The 27,525-nt window shown below is 38.8% G+C and overlaps 1 protein-coding gene and 1 pseudogene across 3 annotated transcripts in view; one reads left to right on the top strand and one right to left on the bottom strand.

The window, feature by feature from the left end:
* LOC111140823 (heat shock protein family A (Hsp70) member 4) overlaps nucleotides 1-27,525 on the top strand; it is a 77,391-nt gene that overhangs the window by 35,823 nt on the left and 14,043 nt on the right. For 2 of the 3 annotated variants that reach the window (XM_022493016.1, XM_022493017.1), the window contains exons 2-11: nucleotides 3,736-3,793; nucleotides 4,834-4,974; nucleotides 6,735-6,857; nucleotides 10,914-11,013; nucleotides 12,326-12,459; nucleotides 14,616-14,860; nucleotides 23,502-23,578; nucleotides 25,114-25,265; nucleotides 25,995-26,101; nucleotides 26,536-26,669. In XM_022493016.1, coding sequence (XP_022348724.1) covers nucleotides 3,736-3,793; nucleotides 4,834-4,974; nucleotides 6,735-6,857; nucleotides 10,914-11,013; nucleotides 12,326-12,459; nucleotides 14,616-14,860; nucleotides 23,502-23,578; nucleotides 25,114-25,265; nucleotides 25,995-26,101; nucleotides 26,536-26,669 — 1,271 coding nt within the window. Of the gene's footprint in view, nucleotides 1-3,733; nucleotides 3,794-4,833; nucleotides 4,975-6,734; nucleotides 6,858-10,913; nucleotides 11,014-12,325; nucleotides 12,460-14,615; nucleotides 14,861-23,501; nucleotides 23,579-25,113; nucleotides 25,266-25,994; nucleotides 26,102-26,535; nucleotides 26,670-27,525 lie in introns of all 3 variants that reach the window. The other variant, XM_022493015.1, reaches the window with a different exon arrangement.
* On the bottom strand, nucleotides 1,641-2,383 carry LOC111141036 (annotated as a pseudogene).

The raw sequence follows: 27,525 nt of genomic DNA, 5'->3' as shown, positions 1-27,525 counted from the left end.
CCCAATGTCCACAACCCCACCCCCCCCAACCCCCTCCCCCCCATCAACCCTCAGTTTGTTTTGTGAGATTAAGAGTCACTTATGGTTTGTCTCCCTCCCAATGCCACCTTGTTACATTTACTCTTCTCCTACCCCCTTAACCCCCCATGTTGCATCTCCTCTCCCTCATATCAGGGAGATCATATGATAGTTGTCTTTCTCCGATTGACTTATTTCGCTAAGCATGATACCCTCTAGTTCCATCCACGTCGTCGCAAATGGCAAGATTTCATTTCTTTTGATGGCTGCATAGTATTCCATTGTGTATATATACCACATCTTCTTTATCCATTCGTCTGTTGATGGACATCTAGGTTCTTTCCATAGTTTGGCTATTGTAGACATTGCTGCTATAAACATTCGGGTGCACGTGCCCCTTTGGATCACTACGTTTGTATCTTTAGGGTAAATACCCAGCAGTGCAATTGCTGGGTCATAGCTGAGACAAACTTTTATTTAGCTCTTCAAGATGTTCAGAGCAGTTCTTACTACTGTGTTGGGCTCAGTGCTGGGCATGGAGCCTGCTTAAGATTTTCTCTCCCTTTCCCTCTGCCCCAAAGCCGCTCTAAAAAAGTATATGTATATATATAGTAGAAGTTGATCAACACATTTAATTTTTATAGGAGGTATATGACGTAGGTGCTGTAATTTCCCCCATTTTGTTTATTTTTATTTTTTTTTCCTGGTCTGCATTCAAATCTCTGGTTTATTCAACACAGTCCTTTGAGACTTTACAACAAAGTGTAAACACAGCAGTGCCTAAAATGCTAGAAGTTTATAAGACTCAAAACAAAAAATTTATAGTATTGACTGTACAATGAAAGCCAAAAAAGTGTTTATGTTGCCAGTGTCACCTGCAAGACCCCCATGAAGAATAGGTGGAACAGAGGGGTCTGGGATGACCCTGCACAGCTCTTGATTTCACCTCAGGTGAAATCTCAACTGGCTCATTCAATTTCAGAGAGAAAGGGAGACCTGGGATGTGGGTGTGTGTGCATAAGTACATGTAAAAGTAGAACATTTTTGGTAACTAACACAGGATGTTTAATCTTAGAGGTTGGAAGAGGATGGGGCCAGGAGAGCAGGGCCAGGCTAGCAGGAACAGCAGCTGCGTTTTCCTGAGACACTTTTTCCTTTTCCTTACATACTCTGCATACCAACAAGCAAGGCCATGATTAAGCCACCAGACTAGACCCTGTACCTGCAGGCTGGGACCACACTGCTACCCTGTGTTCCTGCTGGCTTTGCCACTAAATTGATTCTAAGAAGCTGAAAATGTGGGAACTTTCTAGCCAGAAAACCGGAGAGCGTCTTACAGGCTCAACCCCAAACCAGTAACACTCCTGCAGCTGGAACTTTGCTTTCAGAGAGTATATCTCAGTTACTGTCTTCAAAGCTTTCCTGAGTGAGGAATTTGTTTCTTACCAAATCCTCCTTTGGCCAGAAAAGTGACCAGACTGGAGTGGATGAAACAGAAGTTAAAGGACACAGAGCTTCCATGGCTCTGTTTATTGGGAGGAATTGGAGCTGGAGTGGCTACTGTGGCAGCAGCCAGGGGAGTGACATTGCCCCATGCACAGTGGGGCTACCCCTCTGGGAACTCAATCTCTCATCCATGGGCATGACTGGTGCCATGTGAGGGGTGGTGGCAGCATTTTCCTTGGAGGGCTGAATTGCCTGGGCTGTGGTGTAGGCCAGGGAGCCAGCACAGTGGTGATAGTGATCTCCTGGCCATTGATTTATCCTCCATCCTTGTCCTTAAGCACCTTTTCGGCCTCATCTATATCTTCTGACTCCACATATGCATAGCTTTTAGACAGATAGGCGGGGGAAGGGAGACATCCTTTTACAGGCATGTCAGTCCTGTTAATTTTCCCAGAGGTGGGGAAAATCTCCATGATGTGGTCCCTGCTCACATTCCTCGTGAGCCTCCTGACATACACTTCGGCTGGTTTAGGGGAAGAAGTCCACATTTTCCTTTCCTTTCATCTCTTTTGGGTGGTTTGGATTTGGAGCGGGAAAGCCCCCTGTTGTCATGCCAGTACCCAGAGGTATTGGTTGGGCTAGAGGAGCTGCTGGAATTGGAGCTGTAGGACATGCTGGAACTTCCTCAGCAGTTGGGCACAGAAGAGGAGCTTGAGCCACTGCTCAAGCCTGTGCTGGTGCCAGAGATGGGGCTGGACTGGGACCTGGTGCTGCTGCCACCCCTGCAGGTGTTCTTTTTCTTCGGAGTTTTATCCCTGTCGCCATCCTTCTCACTCCATTCCTTGGGGGCCCCTTTCTCTTCAGCATGATCCTTGGACTTCTCTGAGTGGTCTTTGTGTTTGATAGGAGAGGGAGCCATCTCCCCACCTTCTCCTCAGCTGCTGAGGCCGATGCCCTAATTTTCCCCATTTTAGAGTTGAGCGGATAGGATTTCAGAGAGATTAAGCAACAGAATTCACACTGCTAGAAAGGCAGAGAAAGGATTTGGACAGATTCATACTAATTCTGCAGTCAACTCTTGACTGCCAGTGTATTCAAATCCGTAGTCGATGACAAAGTGGAAGAGCTAAGGATTTTCTTCAGTGCAATAGGCTTACTGTTACAGAATTTTTTTTTAGAATTTGAGAGTTGCTTTGTAGTGAAAGGATATTGATGTTTTCTTATACAGTGTAAAGCGTGGACTTTCCCCATACTTTGCAGGAGTTAATACTTTGTCTGAGGCCTTGTTTGTTGTATCGGGTGATGAAGATGGACATTGCAGTAGTGGCAGTCGATTATTTTGTAAAAGTGGTATTGTAGGGTGTGTGTGTATGAGCCAAAACAGGATGAATACAATTGACTCTTGAATAATTTTGGGGTTATGAGTGACAATCCCCTGCGTAGTTGAAAATTTACATGTAACTTGACTAACCAAAAACTTAACTGCTAAGAGTGTACTGTTGACTGGCAGCCTTACTGATAACAGAAACAATTGAATAACACGTTTTGTATATGTATTATATGTATTATATGTATATGTATTATATACTATATTCTTATAATAGGGAAGAGAAAGTACGATATTTACAGTATGATATCACAAAATACCCATGTTACAAGTGGACCCCCACAATTCAAACCAGTGTTGAATTTGAACTGAGACAAACTTTTATTTAGCTTTTCAAGGTGTACAAAGCAATTTTTACTGTTGTTAAGGCAGATGTAGATTTACCAGACTTCAAGGGAGAATATTACCTAGAGCCACTCTGTACAGTAGAACATATATTGAGAAGGAGGTATTCTGTATCCAATTCTAATAAATTTTAAGAGATAAAAATGATTTGAGTTTTACTTTAGGGCCATTGGGAAGGCCTCACAAAGTGGGTAATCCTGCTGGAGAGTGAGTGAGATATAGAAGGACTGGAGCATTCAGGTGGCAAAAGTGGTCTGAGCAAAGCAGGAGGATGGGAAGACTAAGTTGTGTTGTGCCTGAGATGCAGGTGGAAAGTATGGTTGGGGTTGGGATAGTAAGGGGCCTTAGGTTCCACAGTTAGGCATTCTCATGGACAGTTTTACTCAGTGGAGAGGTCAAAATCATAGACTTGTTGTGTGCTTTTACAATATGTGGCTTTTTAGCTAAGGCTCAGATGCTTGCTATGGTGATGTTGTCCTATTGGATGTAATGGTTCAGTAAGGTTTGGTGCTTAAATGTTTTTTTTTTCCCCTCCCTAGGGCTTGCATTTCTTTTGGTCCTAAGAATCGTTCAATTGGAGCAGCAGCTAAAAGCCAGGTAGAGTTTTGTTTTTTCTTTCCTAAAATGACTTATTTCTCTGCTTTGTCCATCTTTCCCTTCGGCAACTATTTCAGTGCCCATTATGTGCCTAATACGACAGTTGCTAGGTGAACAGCTGAGAAACAGGCCTGATCCCTAGTTTCCTGTGCTTGAGTGAGAAGCACATAGCTTTTTATAGGTATTAGCTGTATAGCTATTAGCTCATTAGCATAAGCAGGAGCCCCTGGTTGGCTTCCTTAGTTAAGCTTCTGACTCTTGATCTAGCTCAGGTCTTGGTCTCAGGGTCATGAGTTCAGACCTCATTTTGGAAGTTACATGTGCTCCCTTTATCCAAACATCACTGTTAGTATCTTAATGTATAACCTTCTGTACTATTTTCTACGGATTTAAATGCTTCCCCCACTCCAAAAGTGAGATCCTACCATATAGATAACTTGTCTTCCAACTTTCTAAAACAATGCTACCCACTATATGGATATATCATTTATTTGCCCAGTCTTCTGCTAATTGACTGTCTAGGCTGTCTCCAGTCTTCTGCTGTTGTAAATAGTATTTGGTCACTATCTTTTTACATTTATCTTTATGTACTTACTGTCTTTTTTTTCCTGCAAAGTTCCTTCCACTAGAATTTCTGAATTGGTATTGCTAAATTGACTCCTGGAAAGTTTGAATCACAAATTATGATAAAACTGTAATTTTTAAAAGTTAAAACTCATTTATGTAAATGTTAATGAGAAGTTTAAGAGCAGAAGAATACCTTCGTACATGTACAGTGACCCGATTTTAATGGAGAATTAGGATAAGCTGGGCTCTAGTGCCATCCTTGCCACTGTGGTCTGAACAAGTCCGTTATTCCTTACTTCATACGTGAGCAGGCATCATGCAAAAATGTATAGTGCTAAAGAAAATGAAATTCAGAAGGAAACCTTGTGGAGTTAAAATGCTGCTAGTTTAATCTGAGGCTGTTGAATTTTTTTTCCTCCTAATTTAATTGCTTTTAGTCTTTTCACCCTGATTCTGATGTTCTTTATTTTTAGGTAATTTCCAATGCAAAGAACACAGTCCAGGGATTTAAAAGATTCCATGGCCGAGCATTCTCTGATCCATTTGTGGAAGCAGAAAAATCTAACCTTGCATATGATATTGTGCAGCTGCCTACTGGTTTAACAGGGATAAAGGTAAAGTCTCAGAGTGATGCCTTAAAATTAAAATACAGTGTTTTATTATATCAGGTCAATATATATCTGTACCATTCTGAGTTCAGGTTGTGAAAATGTTCACAAGTGTTTAGGAGAAGGTTGGGTAGGAAAGACCATTTGGCCTTTTTTGAATAATCTGGATTTTGAGTGGGAGCAATAGGTGGCACTGTTAATGGGTTGGATAGCAGGGTAGTGGTAGTTTGAAGATAACATTGTCATTGCTGCTTGTATTTACTGATGGATCAGTCTTTCTGATGTGATTTTAGTGAATGACTTCTGGGATGCCACGCATAGAACTTAACACTTCACTGTTACTAACCACATGTGTGGTCATACTCTTGACAATAGCACTTCGGTTGGAAAGAGGTGTTCTTTTGGGGAAAATGGAATTTATCCTTTGCAATTCTGGGACATCTAGAAGAGTTTGTGAAGCATGCAGCAAACTGATCCTACAAAAGAGGCAACTGAGATTAACAAGGGGGGATTTGAGTGCTTGAGATACTGCATCTGGAGAAGTCAGGATGGTGGGACCAGGCTCAAAAGCCAAGAGATGATGAGAATTGTGAGAAAAAAGGTAGTGAGTTGTGCTCTTGAGTACTCAGTTGAATTTAGAAGTGAAGTATTCTGATAACGGGAGAATGATGACTGACTGGGTTTACTGAAGATCTGTGGATGATCTCAGAACAGTTTGAATGGCTAGTAATGGATACATCTGGAGTACAGGAGAAGGAAAAAGGGGAAAAAAAGGAGGTGAGTAGATGGAGGATACTTATAGGCAGGAAAGAAATAGGATTAGGTATTGGTAGATTTAGTCTAAAGCATTGTAAGAGCCAAAGAAGGAAGAGATGAGGGAGAAGATCTGGGGAACAAGTAGATCCGAGTACAAGAGTGGAGGAATAGACTAAGAATTAAGCAGATAGCAGGGAAGAAGAGGCTTACGGGGAGGGGTGCTTTACCATCTTTATCATACAATAAAGTAAGGGACTACTAGATTCTGAATCAGAATAAATTAGGATTGGGCTCAGAAGTGAAGAGTTTAAGAGAAGGTGGTGTTCAGGTTCACATGGAGTAGCTGCTGAGAGAAGAGAGTTAACGTTTTCAGGTGTGGATTATATTTGGGGACTATGGGCATGTGGGATGGGGCTTGTCTGAGCCAGACTTTGAGCATTTAAAGTTTGTAGCCCTTCTCCAAGTTGCATACTTTTATGCAGGGTAGGATATCTGGAAGCTTTTTTCATTTATCCTCTAATTCAAGTATTTATTGGGTCAGGTTTGTTCTAAGTCTTGGGCCTACATTAGTAAACAAAGTGACAAAAACTGTGACCTCAGGCTAGACTGGATCCTAATTTTGGAAATGATCCTAAAGTCAACACGGTAAACAAAGTAAAACCCACCTAGTATGCCAGGTGGCAGAGTGTCCACCACCAGACCTGTTTATGGAGGTGCAGTGTGGGCCATGGTGAGCTCTACAAGTTTGTTTCTGCACAAGGGATCTCAGTTTTTGTTGGTGGTCACAGCATGCTGTTTACATAATGGTTCTTATCTTCAGGTATTGGTGTTTGATAAACATGTTAAAATGCTAAAAGTGACCTTCAAGTTGTTTTTGCTTCCCAGACTAGTGTTCTTCAGTTCTTTCTTGAGATACTGTTCCATTGATGATGTGTTAGACATGCTCATTTTAGGCTTTTAGATCATGAAAAACTTGAATAAGTTTAGATCCTTTTGTTGTTTTATTGCAGGTGAAATATATGGAGGAAGAGCGAAATTTTACTACAGAGCAAGTGACTGCTATGCTTTTGTCCAAACTGAAGGAGACTGCAGAAAGTGTTCTTAAGAAGCCTGTTGTGGACTGTGTTGTTTCGGTGAGTTTGATCCCTGTGTTTTACTGGGGACTTAAGAAGTAAGAGACAAGAATGTTGTCAGTTGCAAATAAAATTGCTTTTTGCCTTTGATTATAGAGATTATTTTAAGAATTCATCAAACTAGTCTTCCATTTTCTTGAGTATTCTTTTCTGCCCCCTAGTTTTTACTCAGCCCTTCTCTGTTTTCCCTGTTTGAAGGCTTACCTCAAAACCCACTGCCCCTGGATTCCTTTTAGAACCTCGCCTAGTGCCTGGCATGTGATAGCCACTTGTTTGTTGAATTAGTTGGATACTCACAATTAGAAACGTTTTCTTAATTTCACTGTATTTTTGCTTGTCCTGTGTTTAGAACTAAAGGCAGGGCAGCAGTAGACAAACCTTGTCTTTTCCATATCCCTTTTAAGATGAAAGCCTGACTCTATATAGTTTTATGCTTGTAGGAAAATGGCATCCTTAGGAGCTGTTAAAATTTGGGTTGGATTTATTAGCTTTGCAGTGGAATCTCCTGTTCTGCAGTTGTTAATATCTTAGTTCCGTGGTCTTTTTTGTCTTTGTATTGGTGTATTCATTGGCAAAGCAAGGGCTGTTAAGTGACTTTTACCCTGCAGTCTGTTGTCAGGTAGATTCCTTTGTTCTTGGTTATCTAGTAAAGTAGAACTGACATTTGTTAGGAAGAATTTGGATTATGGTTGTGTGCTGTATTCTGGGGACGCAAAGAATAAAGGTGCTACTTTTCGTAAGAGCTCATATTTAATGCAGGCATTGTGTTTCTTAGGTGCATTTCTTTCTTTCCCTTACTATTGTATTTTCAAGTTTGTCCTCATTTCCCCCAACTAGTGCCCTAACTTTGATTCTCAGTTATGCTCAGTATAGAAGTGAAACTCACGTACGATGGCAGAATGCCCAAGTGGGTTTTCCAGCATTTGAGATCAAGTCAAAAGGTGATGTATTAAGTCATGTGTTAGGGGTCCTCATGACTATACTGAATTTCAGTGACTTTTTGGGGAGAATTTGTAGAACTCAACATATTGCCATACCTATGGCTAAGATTTATTACGGTGAGAAGATACGAAGCAGAATCAACAAAGGGAAAGGGAAAGGGGCAGTTTCTGGAGGAAACTAGGCACAAACTTCTAAGAATCCCCTTCCAGGAGAGTCATAGTGGATGCACTTAATTCTTCTAGTAGCAAGTTGTAGTAATACCTGACAAGTTCTGCCTGAGCCTAGGAGTCCAGGGTTTCTAACTGGAGGTCAGTCATTTAGGCACCTTGTGCCTAACCCATACCAAAATTCTAGACTCCCAGAAGGAAAGTAGCTATGTAGCATAAATTATGTTGTACAAAAGTTTAAGTGTAGCGAGCCTCTCTTGTCTTTTAGGGAAAATTTTCTTTCTGTTTAGTGACCTGTTTATCATTTAAGTTCCTCAGTGCTGGAAAAGAGCTAACCTTTTCATCAGGCCTCTAAGGATAGCTGCCTCTGGCCTCTATGCAAACTCTGCTGCACATTGACTACCCTAGCTCTTGGCTGTTATGGTATGTCTCATTGTTATACAAATAGAGCTTGGGGGTATTTTGCTTTATTTATGAATTGATCATTGTTAAAACATAATTTTCATTTTTTGCAAAGGTAATAGTACCCCCAGTGTTCAAAAATAAAATGCATGCATGGGAAGCTTCAGCATTCTCTGCTTACCTAGAAGGAAGTTTTTTCTTCCCAGATGTTACTAATTTTGTTACTTGGTTACGCATCTTTCCAGATGTTTTGTGTATCCAAGTAAATATGTATATATAACTTTTTTAGTTTCATTTCTCTTTTGATCAATTTTAGACACTTTATCTTTTATATCTTTCTTAGTGGTGAAGAAGGGCTTTGTTCTTTCCAGTGGCTGCAGAGTATAGTATTCCAGTTGATGCATGTACTGAAATCTCTTTAGTCTTTTTTTTTTTTTAGATTATTTATTTATTTGTCAGAGACACAGTGAGAGAGGGAACACAAGCAGAGGGAGGGAGAAAGGGAGAAGCGGCTTCCGGCGGAGCAGGGAGCCTGATGGCAGGGTTCAATCCCAGAACCCTGGGATCATGACCTGAGCCGAAGGCAGCTGCTTAATGACTGAGCCACCCAGGCGCCCCTCTTTAGTCTTTTTTTTAATTTTTTAATTTTTTTTTAAAGATTTTATTTATTTGACAGAAATCACAAGTAGGCAGAGAGGCAGGCAGAGAGAGGAGGAAGCAGGCTCCCCGCGGAGCAGAGAGCCCGATGCGGGGCTCGATCCCAGGACCCTGAGATCATGACCCGAGCCGAAGGCAGAGGCTTTAACCCACTGAGTCACCCAGGTGCCCCCCTCTTTAGTCTATTTTTGTTGGACCTGCGGTTGCTTCCTTTTTTTTTTTTTAAATTTACATATTTTATTTTATTTTTTTAAAGATTTATTTGAGAGAGCGTGCATGTGAGTGGGAGGAGGAGCAGAGGGGAGAGAATCTCTGGGCGGGGTGGGTGCAGACTCCCTGCTGAGTACAGAGCCCAGCATGGGGCTTGAGCACACAAACCTGAGTTCATAACTCTTACTTACAACTCTTAAGAACTCAACTCTGTAAGAGTTGTAAGGTAAATTGACTGAGCCAGTTTATAAGTAAGAGTTTATAAGAGTTGTAAGTATATAAAAAAGTAAGAGTTTGTAAGAGTTGTAAGTATACAAAAAAGTAAGAGTTTATAAGAGTTGTAAGTATACAACTCTTATAAAGAGTTGTAAGGTAAACTGACTGAGCCACCCAGCTGTGCCCCCTCCTTTTTTTTTTTTTTAATTGTAAAGAATTAAAAAAAAATTTCTATTGCTTTGAATAAACTTTAACAGGTAAGATTTTGCTTTTATGTGATAAGTTTATAGGACTTAGTGGTTAAATTCCTAGAAGTACAAGGCTAGGACAAACGGTATGTGTATTTGTGATTCTTGTTTTAAGATTTATTTATTTGTCAGAGAGCACTAGAGTACAGGCAGGGGGAGTGGCAGGCAGAGGGAGAAGCAGGCTCCCCATTGACGGAGGAGCCCATTGTGGGACTCAGTCCCAGAACCCTGGGATCATAACCTGACCTGAGCTGAAAGCAGAGGCTTTACCAACTGAGCTGCCCAGGCGTCCAATGTATTTGTAATTTTAACCACAGTTGTTTAATTGCCCTTTAAAGAATTCGTACTCACGCTTCTTCCTGCAGTGTATAAGAGGACTTGTTGGATAACAGCCTCACCAGCACAGCTTATTGGGGTGTTAGCTAAATTCTCTAATAGGTGAATAATGCTATGAAAGTGTATGTCATTTTAATGTTTCATTCTTTAGCTGAAGTTGAAAACATTTTTAAATTTAAGAGCCCTTCTGCATTTCTTTCCTGTAAAATATTCCTATTTGCTCATTTTGAGTTTATGGGTCTACCTTTTGATTGGTGGTTCTTCATATATATTAGATTAGCTCTATCATTTTATGTTATGAGTTGCAAGTATTTATCCCATTTTTTTTTAAATTTTTTATGAGTCAAATATATTAATCTTCATGAAAAACTGTTTATAGTTGACATACAATGTAACATTAGTTTCAGGGTACATCCTAGTGATTTGACAAGTTTATACATTATACTGTGTTCACCACAGTGTAGTTACCATCTGTCTTGTTACATTGCTGTTCAAATATATTAATCTTTTCTTCCCTTTTTTTCTTCTGTATTTTGTGTTACGTTTACAGAATTTCTTCCTACTCTGATGGTAAAGACTCCCTTTCCTTCTGGTACTCATCTTTTTTTTAACTGTTAAATCTTTGATTTGAAATGTATTTTGGTATGAGGTGTGCAGTAGGGATGGTACCTGATTTTTTCTATATGTGGTTATCCATTTGTTCCAACACTACTTACTGAATATTCTGACCTTTCCCTACTGGTTTGAAATACTTCTTGATCACATACGGAATAAATTGCTCTAGATATTTGAGGGCGTTTCTAGATTTTACTGTGTTTTGGCAGGTGTATTTTAAATGAAGACTCCCTAATAAAAGAAACTTTCAAATCTTCTTGTAGGTTCCTTGTTTCTATACTGATGCAGAAAGACGATCAGTGATGGATGCAACACAAATTGCTGGCCTTAATTGCCTGCGATTAATGAATGAAACAACTGCAGGTAAGGGACTGTTAGCATCTGTGACTTGGTGAATGTTGAAGTTTCTGCCATCTTAAAAACCCTGGGGTTTCTTGTTTTCTATTTTGCTTGCAGCACTTACACTTATGTGCCATAGTATTTTTGGATACTGTGTCACACATAAAGAATTTATCTGATCAGTGCTTTTTCTTTATCCACATAGCACTTACTTTAGTACTTAATCACATCCTCCTTTGGAAAGTAACACAGTTATTGTGTGTTCACAGTGTGTTCACAGTGTGTCAGTTTATAGATCGGCCTTTTCTCCAGCCCTTTATAAACATTTGAAATTTTTTAAAACATTTTATTTATTTATGTGTGAGAGAGAATGAGCATGAGAAGTGGGAGGGTCAGAGGAAGAAGCAGACTCCGGGAGCCCGATAGGGGACTCGATCCCGGGACTCCAGGATCATGACCTGAGCCAAAAGCAGTCGCTTAACCAAAGGAGTCACCCAGGCGTCCCTCTCTAGCCCTTTATTTTTTATTTTTTTTAAGATTTTATTTATTTATTTGACAGAGCGATCACAAGTAGGCAGAGACACAGGCAGAGGGAGAGAGAGGAGGAAGCAGGCTCCCTGCTGAGCAGAGAGCCCGATGCAGAACTCATCCCAGGACCCTGAGATCGTGACCCGAGCCTAAGGCAGAGGCTTAACCCACTGAGCCACCCAGGCACCCTCCAGCCCTTTAATGGGTTGTAACCTGTAAAGCAACATCTCAGGGAGAGATTCTTGGGAATGTTGAGATGGTGCAAGAGTATAAGAAAGAAATCCTGGAAAATATGTTTGGAAAAGTAGGGGAAGTAGTTGGGAAAAATTGCCAAAGTCTTTGGAATGAGAAACTGGAAACGTTAAGGAGGTCTCAGTGAATGTCAACATTTAATTCTTTTTTTTTTTTTTTTTTTTAAGATTTTATTTATTTATTTGACAGAGAGAAAGATCACAAGTAGGCAGAGAGGCAGGCAGAGAGAGAGGGGAGGAAGCAGGCTCCCTGCTGAGCAGAGAGCCCGATGCGATGGGGCTCAATCCCAGGACCCTGAGATCATGACCTGAGCCGAAGGCAGAGGCTTAACCCACTGAGCCACCCAGGCGCCCCTCAACATTTAATTCTTTGAAGTAACTGCTCCTCATGAATACATTATGCAAAGCATTTGAAGAATTTGATTCTTTGTAAAACATAGCCTGGGATGCAGTCCTATTCATTGTTTAAGTTTTTTTTTTTTTTTAACTTAAAGTGAATTTTTAATGTACTATTTAAATGATAATGTTACATTGAATTTAATTTTTTTCTTATGTAGTTGCTCTTGCCTATGGAATCTATAAGCAAGATCTTCCTGCCCTAGAAGAGAAACCAAGAAATGTAGTTTTTGTAGACATGGGGCATTCTTCTTACCAAGTTTCTGTATGTGCGTTTAATAAAGGAAAACTTAAAGTAAGTATATTATTTCTGGAAAACTTTATTACAAGTGTATGGTAATGAGGAATTTATGGGAGGTAGTTGGAAAAATAACTTTAAAAATTTTGTTCCATTAATGGAAACTTGGCATGAGCCATCTAAACTAGAACCAGGTATGTAGAAGTAGGGTAGAAGCTGTAATTTTCAAGAGTTGGCATGGTGTGAAGCAAAGAGCATAGACCTTGAAGAAAAAGCTCTTGAGATTTCTGATTCTTATTTTTCTAATCTATGATTTTTGGAAAATAATGTTTACCCTTCAGGCTTATTAGGATTCTTTAACAGGTAGTCCCTTTGTGTATTTTTTTTTTTATACTGAGGATTAAAGACAAAAGTATTGTTTTCTTGATCGTAAGGTTTTGAGTGTTCTGGGAAAAGAGTGTGGGGACTAAAACTTGAATGCCCAAAAAGAAACCATCTGAGAGTGACATTCTAGATTTTTGGAATCTAGAGCTCTGGAGAAAACACTTTGACACAGAGAAGTCTAGCAGTGTTTAAGGCAAGGAGGGCTGAAGAGTTAACATGGTCACATTTGAATTTGCTGGTATATGCCAGCTCCATAATCGGATATAAAATCAGTTCTTTTGCTGATTTTATCTAGAATTTGCTTAAGAACCAGAGAGTTTTTGAGTGTTTGCTTCAGTTACTAGGGGTGGGGATCCAGGTTTCTTTGTGCCAAGGCCTCAGTTGTCTCTCCTTCAAATTTGGGGATTGGTAAGGAGGGTCTATCTGTCTCACAATAAGTATTCGTTAGGTTTGGATGCCATTTTGAGACCCTATTTATTACAGTCCTTTTATTTTGAAAACTAGACTTGGTCTCACTTTATATCTGATTTATTTTGTTTCTAGGATTTTTTTTTTTCTTTTTCCAATAAAAAGAAAATGAATCTTTGAGATGGTTGGAACTAACAGGTTCATGATTTTTACAGGTGTAAATACTTAAACATTTATCACTAATCACTTTCTTTCTAAAGTCCATTGTATACTTTCACCTTTTTTTTTTTTTAATGTTAAAGCTTTTATCTATTTGGGAGGGAGAGAGCATGCACAAGCAGAGGGAACCAGAGCCAGAGAGGGAGAAACTCAACAGGGAGCCTCATGTGGAGCTCGATCCCAGAATCCTGGGATCACAACTGGAGCCAAAGGCAGACACATAACTGAGCTATCCAGCATCCCTCACCTTTTTAAACAGAAGCTACTGGTCATAATTAGCTTTGGCTTTGGGTGTATATTTGTGATTATTTGCCTTCCCCCACCCCCAACAAAATTGTCCTTTATTATCTCCTGTCATTTGTCAGTTTTGGAATTATAATTAAAATTTAATTCTAAAAATACTCACTATGAAAACACCCCAAACTTGAAGGACATTTTTGTGGTAAAGCATTTACAATGTTAGTACTATGAATAGGATGCTGTATTTCATTTTAGTTTTTTGAAACAAATTAGACTGTAATCAGTTCTGTGTCTTGTTTTTTCCTTCACTTAGTATATTAAAATCTCCCCATGACATTTAACATCTTTGAAGAGATTTTTTTATTTAATTTTTTCATAAGAATGTAATCATTTTATTTAGCCTACCTTCTATTATTGAATTGGATTAGATATAGTTTGTGTCTGATCTCAGGATTTTTGGGTAATGGATAATCAGAGCTAATGAGACTTTTACAGGTTGCTGTGAATTAAGCTTCTAGCATGTTTCCTGGTAGTAAACTGCATCGAGGTAGGGTTTTGGTATTATTCATAGGTTTGTGACAGCAATAAGACCAGAGCTATGTAATGACATGTTAGTGCATTTGCCTTGGGTATTTAATTTTAGCTTATAGTCAGATGGGTGTAGTAGTAAGGGCTTGGATTTTGGAATTGAGGGGATTGGGTTTTGAATTGCACTTCTGCCACTTACTAGCTTTGTGACCTGCAGATTATCTGATCTGTTTGGGCCTGTAGCATCATCTGTAAATTGGGGATTACGGTGTCTCTTTTCAGAGTGATAAAATGACAGGTGGAACATTTCCTTGTTTCAGCTTTAACGTGCCCACTCATAATTTATTAGTTAAATATATGTTTTTTTTAAATTAAAATTAAAGTTATATTTTAAATTGTTTATTTTTGAATTAATAATCATCTTTTTCCCTAAGGTTCTGGCCACTGCATTTGACACAACACTGGGAGGCAGAAAATTTGATGAGGTGTTAGTAAATCACTTCTGTGAAGAATTTGGGAAGAAATACAAGCTGGACATAAAGTCCAAAATTCGTGCATTATTACGACTGTCTCAAGAGTGTGAGAAACTCAAGAAATTGATGAGTGCAAATGCTTCAGACCTCCCTTTAAGCATCGAATGTTTTATGAATGATGTTGATGTATCTGGGACTATGAATAGGTAACTAGACCAGTATTTTGGTGTTAAACTGAACTGTGATTTTTCTGCACTTCTATTAGCATTTATTTAGTTAAACATTGAAATGATCATGGTTGCTATAAGATAACTTCTATAGGTAAAAATTAGAGACCATTCAGGATCCTGCTTTTTTTTAAAATTTATTTTTATTTCTTTTCAGTGTTCCAGAATTCATTGTTTATGCGCCACACCAGTGCTCCATACAGTATATGCCCTCCTTATTACCCACCACCAGGCTTACCCAACCCCCATCCCCCTCCCCTCCAAAACCCTCAGTTTGTTTCTCAGAGTCCACAGTCTCTCATGGTTTGTCTCCCCCTCTGATTTCCCCCAATTCACTTCTCCTCTCTACCCCCACCACGTCCTCTGTGTTATTCCTTAAGTTTCACAAATAAGCGAAACCATATGATAATTGATTCTCCCTGCTTGACTTATTACACTTAGCATAATCTCTTCCAGTCCCATCCATGTTGATACAAAAGTGGGGTATTCAGGATCCTGCTTTTTACGTGAAGTTGGGGTTGATTATTCTAATAATATGGACTGATCTTTTTGTTCTGATTATTCCAGTAAGTTGACAGGTACATGGATTACGTGTGAGTTAGTAGTTTTAAAAAAAGCAAGGCGAGGTACTTTAATGCTGAATAGTATTGGATTTGATTCAGTTGTTGATTCAGAAATTGGTGTTCTTGGGTAGTTCAGGGTCACTTGTGGGCAATAGCTCTTTTTTTGTACAGTGCTGCAAGAATTCTGGGTAATTGACATTTCATCCTATTCTATCCTCAAACACCCAGAATGTTACTCTTGTCTCTTGGGTTGTTTGCATGATGAGAGTGGTAAGTTCTTTAGGATGTGAACTCTACTGGTAGAAATTTAGGCACAATTGATGGCTTGCTTGGGGAAGTATGGCCTCAGTTACCCTCAAAAAATTGAGATGAAATTGGAATTTTTTTTTTTAAAGATTTTATTTATTTATTTGGCAGACAGAGATCACAAGTAGAGAGGCATGAAGAGAGAGAGGAAGGGAAGCAGGCTCCCTGCTGAGCAGAGAGCCCGAGAGCCCGACTCGGGGCTGTATCCCAGGACCCTGAGACCATGACCTGAGCCGAAGGCAGAAGCTTAACCCACTGAGCCATCCAGGCACCCCTGAAATTGGAATTATATTAATGTGCCTAGTAACCACATTTGTAGTCCCCTTTCCTCTCCACTTGAAAGTGAGGGTTTTCATTTTTATTTATTTTTTATTTTTATTTATTTATTTATTTTTAAAATATTTTATTTATTTGACAGAGATCACAAGTAGGCAGAGAGGCAGGCAGAGAGAGAGAAGGAAGCAGGCTCCCTGCTGAGCAGAGAGCCCAATGTGGGGCTCGATCACAGGACTCTGAGATCATGACCCGAGCCGAAGGCAGAGGCTTTAAACCACTGAGCCACCCAGGCGCCCCGGGTTTTCATTTTTATTAAGCAACAGTTGTGTGTGTATATGTTAAGGAGACTGGGGAGTAGGAGAGTACCATTGTGTTTCTCAGAAATTGTCGGTGGAATGTTTTGTGATAATCAGAGCCAAGTAGGCATTTCTAAGTAGTTTATACTTTTTAAAAACTGGAACAACCTCTATGCTGTTATTTTTACCAGTTGTACTTTGTGTACATTGAGTGTAAAGCTGTCATATCTTGTGCTCTAGTTTATAGTCTTCATATAGTCTGTAATGCTTACCAGCAGTCTTTTTTTTTTTTTAACTAATGAAACTGGATTATCTCTGACATTGTAGCCTTTTTTCTAATTAATTTTTTTGAGGTAAAATTTACATTTTTTATTTTTATGATTGTTATTTTTGAGGATTTTTTTAACTTAGAGCATGAGCAAGGGAGAGGGAGAAGCAGGGACCTGAGCCCCCACATACCATTTTAAAGTGAAAAACTGGGACACCTGGGTGGCTGAGTCGGTTAAGCATCTGTCTTCAGCTCAGGTTGTGATCCCCGGGTCCTCGGATCTAGTCCTGCATCATCCTGCATCGGGTTCCCTGCTCAGCGGGGACCTGCTTCTCCCTCTGCCTACTGCTCCCCCTTTTTGTGTGCCCTTTCTCTCGCTCTATCTCTGACAAATAAATTCTTAAAAAAAAAAAAACAACATGAAAAACTCTGGCATTAAAAAAAGATAAACCCCAAATTGGCATTTTTTAATACATATATGTTGTTGCGCAGTGACCACCTCTAGTGACAAAACGTTTTCATCACTCCAAAGTAAAACCTCATAACCATTAAGCAGTTCCCTTGCCTCTTGTACCTGGCAACCACTATTTTTTTCTTAATCTCTATAGATTTACCTATTCCAGATGTTTCATATAAATGGCATTATAACTGTGTTTTGCTTCGTTTGTTTCTGACCTCTTTCACTTGAATATTATGTTTCCTAGCTTCATTCACATTGTAGCATGTGTTAGTACTTTTTTGCTTTTTATGACAAATAATAATCTGTATGGAAAACATCACTTTTTTTTTTTTAAACTCTTCACCTTTGGGTTGTTTTCTACCTTTTGGCCTTGAGTAGTGCTTCTGTGACTAGTCATGAATAAGTATTTGTTTGACTCTTTTGTTTTCAGTTCTTTTTGGAATAAATGTAGGAGTGGAATTGCTGAGTCATACACTAATTCTGTGTGTAGGTTTTTAAGGAATTGCCAATTTATTTTCCTTAGCATTGGACCATTTTACATTCTGATCAACAGTGTATAAGGGTTTCAGTCTCACCACATCTTTCCTGAGGCTTGTTATTTACTACTGCTTTATATTAACGTATTTTCATCATTTTGATTGTTGGAATGAACAGTAGATTTTTAAAAAATGGCACACGTTAACTGTGTAAAGTTCTCACATGTTGATGACCATTTCCACATTTATACCTGGTTGGATAGAAATGACCTTAGGTCGTATTTTTCCCTTGATTATCTTGTTTATTTCTTTGAAGTTTTTTTTTTTTTTTTTAAGATTTTATTTATTTATTTGTCTCAGAGAGAGCACAAGCAGGCAGAGTGGCAGGCAGAGGCAGAGAGAGAAGCAGCCTCCCTGCTGAGCGAGGAGCCTGACCCTGGGACCAGGACCCTGGGACTATGCCGGAGCCAAAGGCAGCAGCTTAACTGACTGAGCCACCCAGGCATCCCTAAAGTTTTTTTTAAAGTAAACTCTGTACCCACTGTGATGCTCAAACTTATAACCCTGAGATCAAGAGTCATATGCTTCCCTGAGCCAGCCAGGTGCCCCTTTACTTGATTATCTTAAATGGAGTAATAATATTCTTTTGGCATATAGCATTTCTGTTTAATTGTGACAGTGTACTTTTCAGTTATTTGTTATTTGTTCTTTTTGCTAGGTGCCCCCATTTTTTTTCTTTTTTCTTTTCTGGAAAGTCTAATTTACCAGGATAAATTGGGTTTTGTTGCTGGTTGTTATTGATCTTTTTTCCCCAGGTATGCAGTGTGTGTTTTCAGTATGTAGTTTCACAGCTATTTAAAAACCAAGGAAGTTTTCTTGAATTACATTGTTCAGTATTTGTTCTGTTCTTGTACTTTGATTTTATTCTTTCAGTGCTCTTATGTAAGTATGTTGGATCTTTTTTGCTTGTGGTCTGTATTTGTCATTCTCTTTCATTCATCCCTTTATGCCACTGTTTGGGCTATCTGTCCTTGTGTTATTTCTAGGTTATTTTTCATGTCTGACATTTGTTCTTTTATTTCTAATTTTTAGTTTTTCTAATTTTTTTAGCTCTTTCAATTTCTTTATCATTTTTTTGTTGAGATGCAATTCATATACCATAAAACTTCAAGAATTCAGTGCTTTCAGTATACTCACAAGGTTGTACAACAAGGACCATGATCTAATTTTGATATGTGTTCATCAGGCCAAAGAGAAACCTCGTATACCCATTAGCAGTCATCTCCATTCCTCCCACACTAACCATAAGCAATTACTAATCTTCCTGTCTCAATGGATTTGCATAGTCAGTCTCATTTTATTTTATTTTATTTATTTAAGATTTTATTTTGAGAGAGAGAGAGGACAGGTTAGGGGAGGGACAAAGGAAGAGGGAGAAGCAGATTCCCTGCCGAGAAGGAAGCCCGATGTGGGGCTCTATCCTAGGACCCTGGGGGTCATGACTAGAGTCCTTAGGCCGATGCTTAACCAACTGAGCCACCCAGGCACCCGTGGTTTTTTGGTTTTGTTTTGTTTTTTAAAGTAAACTACCCCCCCAAGTGGGGCTCAACCTTACGACCTCAAGAACAAGAGTCATATGCTCTACTGACTGAGTCAGCTAGTCCCCTGTCTAGTCTCCTTTTTATGTAAAACTATAATATTGCTGAACCATTTTTAAAAAAAGTTTTACTTATGAGAGGGAGTGTGTCAGAGAGAGTCTCAGTGTGGAGAGAGGCAGAGGGAGGAGGAGAGAATCTTCAGGCAGACTGCTTACAGAGTGTGGAGCTGATGTGGGTCTCGATCTCATGACCCTGGATCATGACCTGCGCTAAAACTAAGAGTCTGACCGTCAACTGACTGAGCCACCTATGCAGCCTGCCCCCCCCTTATTTTTTTTTTTTTATTCCTGAAATTTTAGACTGGAAGTGTGATTTAAGAGTTTTTCCGAATTCACTGCTCCATAGTCCCCTCTTTTGTTTTTACGAAATGTTTTTAAAATGTCTTTTTTTTTTTGAAAGATTTTATTTATTTATTTGACAGACAGACATTACAAGTAGGCAGAGAGGCAGGCAGAGAGAGAGGAGGAAGCAGGCTCCCTGCTGAGCAGAGAGCCCGATGTGGGGCCTGATCCCAGGACTCTGAGATCATGACCTGAGCCTAAGGCAGAGGCTTTAACCCACTGAGCCACCCAGGCGCCCCTAAAATGTCTTCTTAACCTTATGTTTTTCTTTATTCTGTCTTCTTTTGTCTCCAGTATTCTCTTGGTTTCGGATTTTATCAGTAGTAGTTCTTCCTCACTGTGGCCTTTTTTCTTGAAAGAAACTTTTTTTTTTTTAAAAGATTTTATTTATTTGACACAGAGAGATGGGGAGAGAGGGAATACAAGCAGGGGGAGTGGGAGAGGGAGAAGCTGAGCAGGGAGCCTGATGCCCCTGGGATTGTGACCTGAGCTGAAGCCAAATGCTTAACGACTGAGCCACCCAGGTACCCCTGAAGGATTTAACTTGGTTACTGTAGAGCATTTACTGGTTCCTATTCCGCATGGTTCTTATCGTACCGCATTGAGGACCTTTTTTATATTCTCTTATTCTCTTGTTCTGGAGTATGCCAACCCCTCCTTGACTTTACCTGCTGTTTTCAAATTGGCCTTCTGACTTTTGGTTTATTTTTTCAGGTCTATTATATTTTCAGGTCCATTATATGTCCTGTTGTTTTCCTCTTGCTTCCTTTTGCACAGATACAGATACTTCGAAGGAATTGTATAATTATTGATGGTTTTTCTTTACCCATTTGTATTTTGGGGTTTGTGGCAAGTACTGTGTTAACCTGTTTTTGTTGTGTTGATGGGGTTTCGGTTTTGCTATTCTAGTTGCTGTGTATTTATTTGACAGGACATGAAGAGATTAAAAAACTGTACTGTTTGTATCCAGAATACACAGAGGTGATTACAAATGAATAATAAAATGACAGTCCAATTAAAAAATGGGCAAAGGACCTGAATAAATATTTCTCCAAAGTACATACAGAAATGGGCAGTTAAGAGTATGAGAAAGATAGTCAACATCATTAGCCCTTTGGGGAAATGCAAATCAAAACCACAGTGGGACAACAGTTCACACCCACCAGGATTGCTGTTGTCAGAAGCCTTGAAGAGGCTGTGGAGAAGTACTTAAACACTGCTGGTGGCGGTCAAAATGGTGCAGCCATTTCAAAAGTCTCGTAAAATAGGTTAGACGTAGAGTTACCATATAATTCAGCAGTTCCATTCTTTGGTATAAATTCAGAGTAATAAAACACGTGCACACAAAAATTTCATCCATGAATGGTCATAGCAGCACTACTCCTAATAGCCAGAAAATGGAAGCAGTACAATGGAATATTGTTTGGCAATTTAAAAAATGTGATACAGATATATGCCATAACATGGATGAACCTTGACAACTTTATGTCAGGTGAAAGAAGCCAATTGGAAGGGACTATATTTTTTATCATTCTGCTACATGGACTGTCCAGCATGAGTGGGTGCCTAGGGCTGAGGGGTAGGTGAGGGGGTCTGGGGAATAATGGTTAATGGTGACAGAAGTGTTATAAGATTGTGATGATGGTTGCACAGCTCTGAATATACTAAAAGCCATATAATTATACATTTTAAATAGTTGAATTTTAGAGTTGTGGGAATTAGTTTTCCAAACAAATTTTAAAAAAGAAACAAAAAGGCTCTACTACTGCTGTTGCCGTCTTTTAAGACTCCTCTCTGCAGGATTCTTTGCATTTTTTTATGATGGAGATTTTTAAACATGCAACAAAACAAAGACTTTCATAGTGAACATCCCTATCCTGCCTTTTGGGTTCTTCTACTTAAAATATTAACTGTACCTATTTATCTATCCATCCTTCTATCCATCCACCAATTTTACTTTTTGATGCACCTCAAACTAAATTGCAGACATCTATCTGTATACTTTTCCCCATGTACTAAAGTATGTATATTAATCAGAATTCACTGTTTTATAGTTCTTGTTTTATTTTTATATAATGACATACTCAAGTTTGAAATGTTCTTTTGCTGAGTTTTGACAACGGACCAGTACCCTTTTCAGGAGACAGTCCATCATCTCCAGAAATGTTTCCTCAGGCCTTCATCTCCAGGGATAGCTGCCGATGGGACTTTTCATTTTAAGGAGTTGGAGATAAAAATTGCCTGTTCGAGGACTTCTTAGAAATGCAGCCATCCAGTGTGTAGTCTTGTGTAAGGCTTGGTTTGCTCAGCATAAAATTTGAGATTCATTGAGTAGTTGTATCTATCATTTGTTCCTTCTTGTGTATTGCTGACTAGTGTGCCATTGAGGGTTGGTTTTCTCCTCTTGATGGACACTAGCTTTTTCCAGTTATTTTGTTATTAGGGAAAAAACTAATTTTAAACTAACATGTAAGAGTTTTAGTTGTTTACATCTTCACCAGTATTGCTATAGGTGGTCTTAAATTTTTACCATTCTTTTTTTTTTTTTTTTTTAAAGACTTTATTTACGTACTTGGCAGACAGAGATCACAGGTAGGCGGAGAGGCAGAGAGAGGGGGAAGCAGGCTTCCTGCTGAGCAGAAACCCTGATGCTGGCTGGATCCCAGGACCCTGAGATCGACCTGAGCTGAAGGCAGAGGCTTAACCCACTGAGCCACCTAGGCGCCCGAAATTTTTGCCATTCATGTGTGTAAATTTACTTTGTACCTCAGAGATGGAATTCATAAAAATCACACTTCTAAAGTATCTGATCAGTGGTTTTTAGTATAGTCACAAAATTGGGCAACCATCCCCACAACCTAATTATAGAATATTTTCATCACCATAAAAAAAAACCCTGAGTGAGTTACTGAGGTATAAAAAGACTTAGAGGAACCCTAAGTGCATAATTAATTGAAGCAGAAGAAGCCAGTTTGAAAAGATTATATACTATTTGATTTTACTTACTATGATCTTCTGGAAAAGCAGAACTATGGAGGCTGTGAAACATCAGTGATCTGCAGGGGTTCAGCGGAAGTGAGGGATAAATAGGTGGAGCACAGGATTTTAGGGCAGTGAAACTATTCCATGTGATACTATCGAGCTGGATACTTATTATACATGTGTCAAAACCTATAGAGCACTAATTTATGCTGTCATGTATTAGTATTTGCTCATCACTTGTTAGAAATGTGATCACAGCCATGTAAGATGCTAGTAGGGGAACTGGGGCAAGGGGACCAGTGAAGGGTATGGTATGTGAGAATTCTCTGTACTTTCTGTTTATTTCTCTGTAAACCTAAAACTGATCTTTAAAAAAAAAAAAATGTGTTGGAAAAAAAAAGGAAAAAAAAATTGTACCCATCAGCGTCTTTCATCATCTGTTCTTCCAGCCCTAGGAACCATTAATCTACTTTCTGTCTGGGGATTTACCTATTCTGAACATTTCATATAAATGGAGTCATACGATAAGTATTCTTTTTTGATTGGCTTCTTTCATCTTGCATAATTTTTTGAAGGTTTATCCATGTTTTAACAACTATGAGCCTCTTACTGTATTCCTTTTTATTCCTGAATGTTACTTTATGGAAATTAGTTCTTTTTCCACTTTTTTGGCTGTTGTGAGTAATGCTGCTGTGTGAAGAACATTTATGTGCAAGTTTTTGTGTGGATATATGTTTTCAGTTCTTTTGGTTATATACCTAGAGTGAAATTGCTGGGTCATATAGTAACACTGTGTTTAACATTTCGAAGAACTGCCCAATTCTTTTCCAAAATGGCCACTCCATTGTATATTCTTACCAGGAATGTATGAGGGATTCATGTTCTCCGCATTCTTGCCAATACTTGTTATTACCTGCCTTTTTGATTATAGCCATTTATTCCCCCACATAAGAGTGGAATGTGATTTTAAACCTCTTGCCTTTTTTTTTCATAGGGGCAAATTTCTGGAGATGTGCGATGATCTCTTAGCTAGAGTGGAGCCACCACTTCGTAGTGTTTTGGAACAAGCCAGTAAGTATTACTGTGACTCAATTGTTTGTATAATCATGGCTCTTTGGAAAATGTTATACTTTTTTTTTTTTTAAGTTACACAGATTTTCATTGTGTATATCACTTACTTCATTGCTGTATTAAGCTTCTTTCTAGGTCTATCTTTCCTCTGGATCACCGCCCCTCCGGCCGCCCCCACCTCTTTTGATAATGGCGTCCTGGGAAATCTAATAGTTTTCTCAAGAAAGCTAATTCAGGGGTGCCTGGGTGGCTCAGTGGGTTAAAGCCTCTGCCTTTGGCTCAGGTCATGGTCCCGGGGTCCTGGGATAGAGCCCCACATCCGGCTCTCTGCTCCGCCGGGAGCCAGGCCCCCCCCACTCCCCCACCGCTGCCTCTCTGCCTACTTGTCTTCTCTGTCAAATAAATAAAATCTTAAAAAAAAAACTTCACCCATTTAAAAAAAAAAAACTAATTCAGACTCAGATGGATATAAACATTGCATTTATTTTATAGTGGTAAAAATCGTCTTTTGCACTGCTGCTTGTGGTTGTACAGGGTTTTCTGTCTGAATCTTTTGCTGACTGAGAAATACAGCCACGAGAGGATGTCACCACATAGTTATTTTAACAGGATGCTTTAATTTTATCTCTAGCTAAAAGTAGACGTTTGATTTAGTAATGTATCACTAATTTTCTTAAAACCTTCAGCATACTTTTCCTTGGAGTCCACTGTTGTGTTGGTTGCTAAGTATTTCAGTGTTGACATGTACTGTCATCTTGACAAAGGTCAGTTCTTAAATCAGAGTGATTATGTTAAACTGGCGTTTTCTTTCCATACTGGGATAGCCCATTTCTTTAAAGAGCCCTCCAACATATCGTCACTATTTGTTACATAAAATGTGACCAGGAAATCAGGCGGTGTTGGGAATATTCTATGAGTGACTGAAGAGCTTTGGTGTGCACCTTTACTTCTTTTAGGTGGAGGCTGTACCTGTGTTAATAATCTACTATGCCTGTGCTCTGGATGAAGTGCTCATGTGGCTAGGTGTGCTTTGAATACTTTCTTTCTTTCCCTTTCTTTCTTTTTTCCTTCCTTCCTTCCTTCCTTCCTTCCTTCCTTCCTTCCTTCCTTCCTTTCTTGCCATGTCAGAGGTAACTCAGTATTTCAAGGCCCTCTTATTTTCCCTGTGGCTAGCTTAAGTATTGATGTTTAAACAATTTTTTGCATGGGAATGTTTCAGAGATTACGGGGTCTCTGTGCTATAGGGCATTTAGTATTCATGCCTCTGTCCTCTTGAGTTCACGAGAAGTTCCAGTATTGTGCCACAGTGCCGCTGTTCCTTTGTGTATCAGAACATACCTATTTTCAGATGCTGCAGCTGTGTGTGTCTGTATGTCTGTGTATGGTGGTGATGAGGGGGCGAAGGAATGGCTGGGTTTTGTTACGGATCTGTAAGTTATTTTGTTAAGATGTTATATTGCTCTTTTATTTTGTTGTAAAATACTAATTTAAAAGTTGTTTTCATCTCAATGTCTATTCTAATAATTTAAAAATAGAGTTAAAGAAAGAAGATATTTATGCAGTGGAAATAGTTGGTGGCGCGACACGAATCCCTGCAGTAAAAGAGAAGATCAGCAAATTTTTTGGTAAAGAACTTAGTACGACACTAAATGCTGATGAAGCTGTCACTCGAGGCTGTGCATTGCAGGTGAGCTTTCTCTCATAGGGAGCCATCCATTTATAGGTCATTGTGCCTAGACGGGATTGCTTTTCTGTATCCAGCTAGTAATCTGAGGTTAGCTTATTAGCATGATCTCTAGGTGTAAGATTCTGAAATTTTAGTTTTATTTATTTTATTTTTTTATTTTTTATATTTTATTTATTTATTTGAGAGAGAGAGAGAATGAGAGCATGAGAAGGGGGAGAGATCAGAGGGAGAAGCAGACTTCCCGCCGAGCCGGGAGCCCGATGTGCATGAGCCGAAGGCAGTTGTTTAACCAACTGAGCCACCCAGGTGCTCCTGAAATTTTAGTTTTATAATGCATATCAAAGGTGGTGTTAAATGGAATTGTACTCTGTAACATGTAGTAAGCTGAATTAATTTACTAGAAACATAGGTAAGCCTGAAATATTACTAGAATTTGGCACATTATCTATTGTCTATATATGAAGTAGCATCATACATCAGTTAAGTAAAGGTTTGGGTTAATGGAAAAATGGTAAGTAATGGCTAGATAATTAATTTGACAAATTTTAAAAACTTCTATCAATTTGACAAATGATAGAAGTTTTTAAAACCACTTACACATCATTAAATTATTAATGTGAACACCTAAAAACCGTTGATGGAGGTTTTTTGAAGTCATTTATTTATAGGCCTCATCATAACATAATGTCTGTGCTTGTCATATGGAATTTTTAAAAATTATTATTCTAGTGTGCAATCTTATCGCCTGCTTTCAAAGTCAGAGAATTTTCTATAACTGATGTAGTACCGTATCCAATATCTCTGAGATGGAATTCTCCAGCTGAAGAAGGGTCAAGGTAATAACATTTATTAATTATTTTTGTACTTAAAGTTAACTTAGTGCTAAGTATGAGTAAAAGTTCCATTTAAACTTTTGCAGATTTGTAGCATTTCATTACAGGTGCATGAATCAAAAGTGATGCCTTAGTCTTGAGAATAAATTTTGTGTCTTACTTAGTTTATTATAATTGATCCTGCTGAAGTAATTAGTGCCTTTTACGTACTTACTGCAGTATATTTATATTCCTTTTCTTAAAACTGATTTCATATATATATCTATGGATATATATGTAAGTTCCCTCCCCCCCCCTTTTGGAACCTTTTATATCCCGGAAATGATGACAGATGAGAGAGCATGAGCCATGCAATAATTACAGATGTAGAGTAAATTGGTAAAAGTGTTCAGGAATATCTTAAATTTGTGTGTTTTTGTCTTTTTCCTCCCATCTAGTGACTGTGAAGTCTTTACAAAAAATCATTCTGCTCCTTTCTCTAAAGTACTCACATTTTATAGAAAGGAACCTTTTACTCTTGAGGCCTATTATAGTTCCCCACAGGATTTGCCCTATCCCGATCCTGCTATAGGTAAGTAGAATTTGAAACTTTAAAAAATGAAAATTTATGTACTTAGAATTGGGAGAGAGCAAGTATTCTGAAATTTGGTATTGAAAATCCCACAAAAAAATCTCTTCTAAGTTGTGACCAGTTCACTACTAGCAGGATGGTTACTGTTTAATTTGATCTCTATTGTGTGGGCAATATTTCTTGGTTAATGCGTATAGTGGGTATACCTTGTACATAATGTGATAATACGTAGATACTGAAAAGGAGTTAAACTCAGTGTTGACCCTAACACAGAATTAAATGATGGACACAGAAAATCAATAGAAAATTGTTATGTCGGTACCCTAGGATATGGAACCATGTTGGCTAGAGTCTTTACAGACCCTTAGAAGCTCTTAAAATATGGAAATTGTACTAGCTGAGGAAAGAAACTAGAATTACATGATCATCACAGACTTAGAATACATGAGGAAAGTATTAGGAATATCCTGAATGGCACTTAGAAGCTGTGGGAAGGTTAACGTACTCTGTTTTCCTCATTTGTAAAACAGGAATAAGAATGAGAAATTATGTTTTGTGAATTAAAAATCAAGTAAAAGTTTGGTGTAATAACTAACTCTTGATGTATGTCAGTTTCTTGATAAATGACAGAAATGGTATGGAATCACTAGGGTTTTTTTCAGTAGAGGAGACGTGACATTGGTTTAGGAACTTCCTTGGCAGTGGCATATAAAGATGAATTGGAATAAGGGACAAGAGGTAAGAAAATGTTCAGAGGGTTAGGAGATGTGTTAGTCCTCAACTGGGACAAGGTACTAAGAGTTTGACTATTTATGAGAGGAGGAGGAGAAATCTGATGATTTGGTTTATTTGAAGT

This window comes from Enhydra lutris, unplaced genomic scaffold, assembly GCF_002288905.1.
Source record: "Enhydra lutris kenyoni isolate GAN:26980312 unplaced genomic scaffold, ASM228890v2 scaffoldscaffold5, whole genome shotgun sequence".
NCBI lineage: Eukaryota > Metazoa > Chordata > Mammalia > Carnivora > Mustelidae > Enhydra > Enhydra lutris.
Note: the sequence above shows the minus strand (reverse complement) of the source record. Positions and strands in the feature narration are given on the sequence as shown.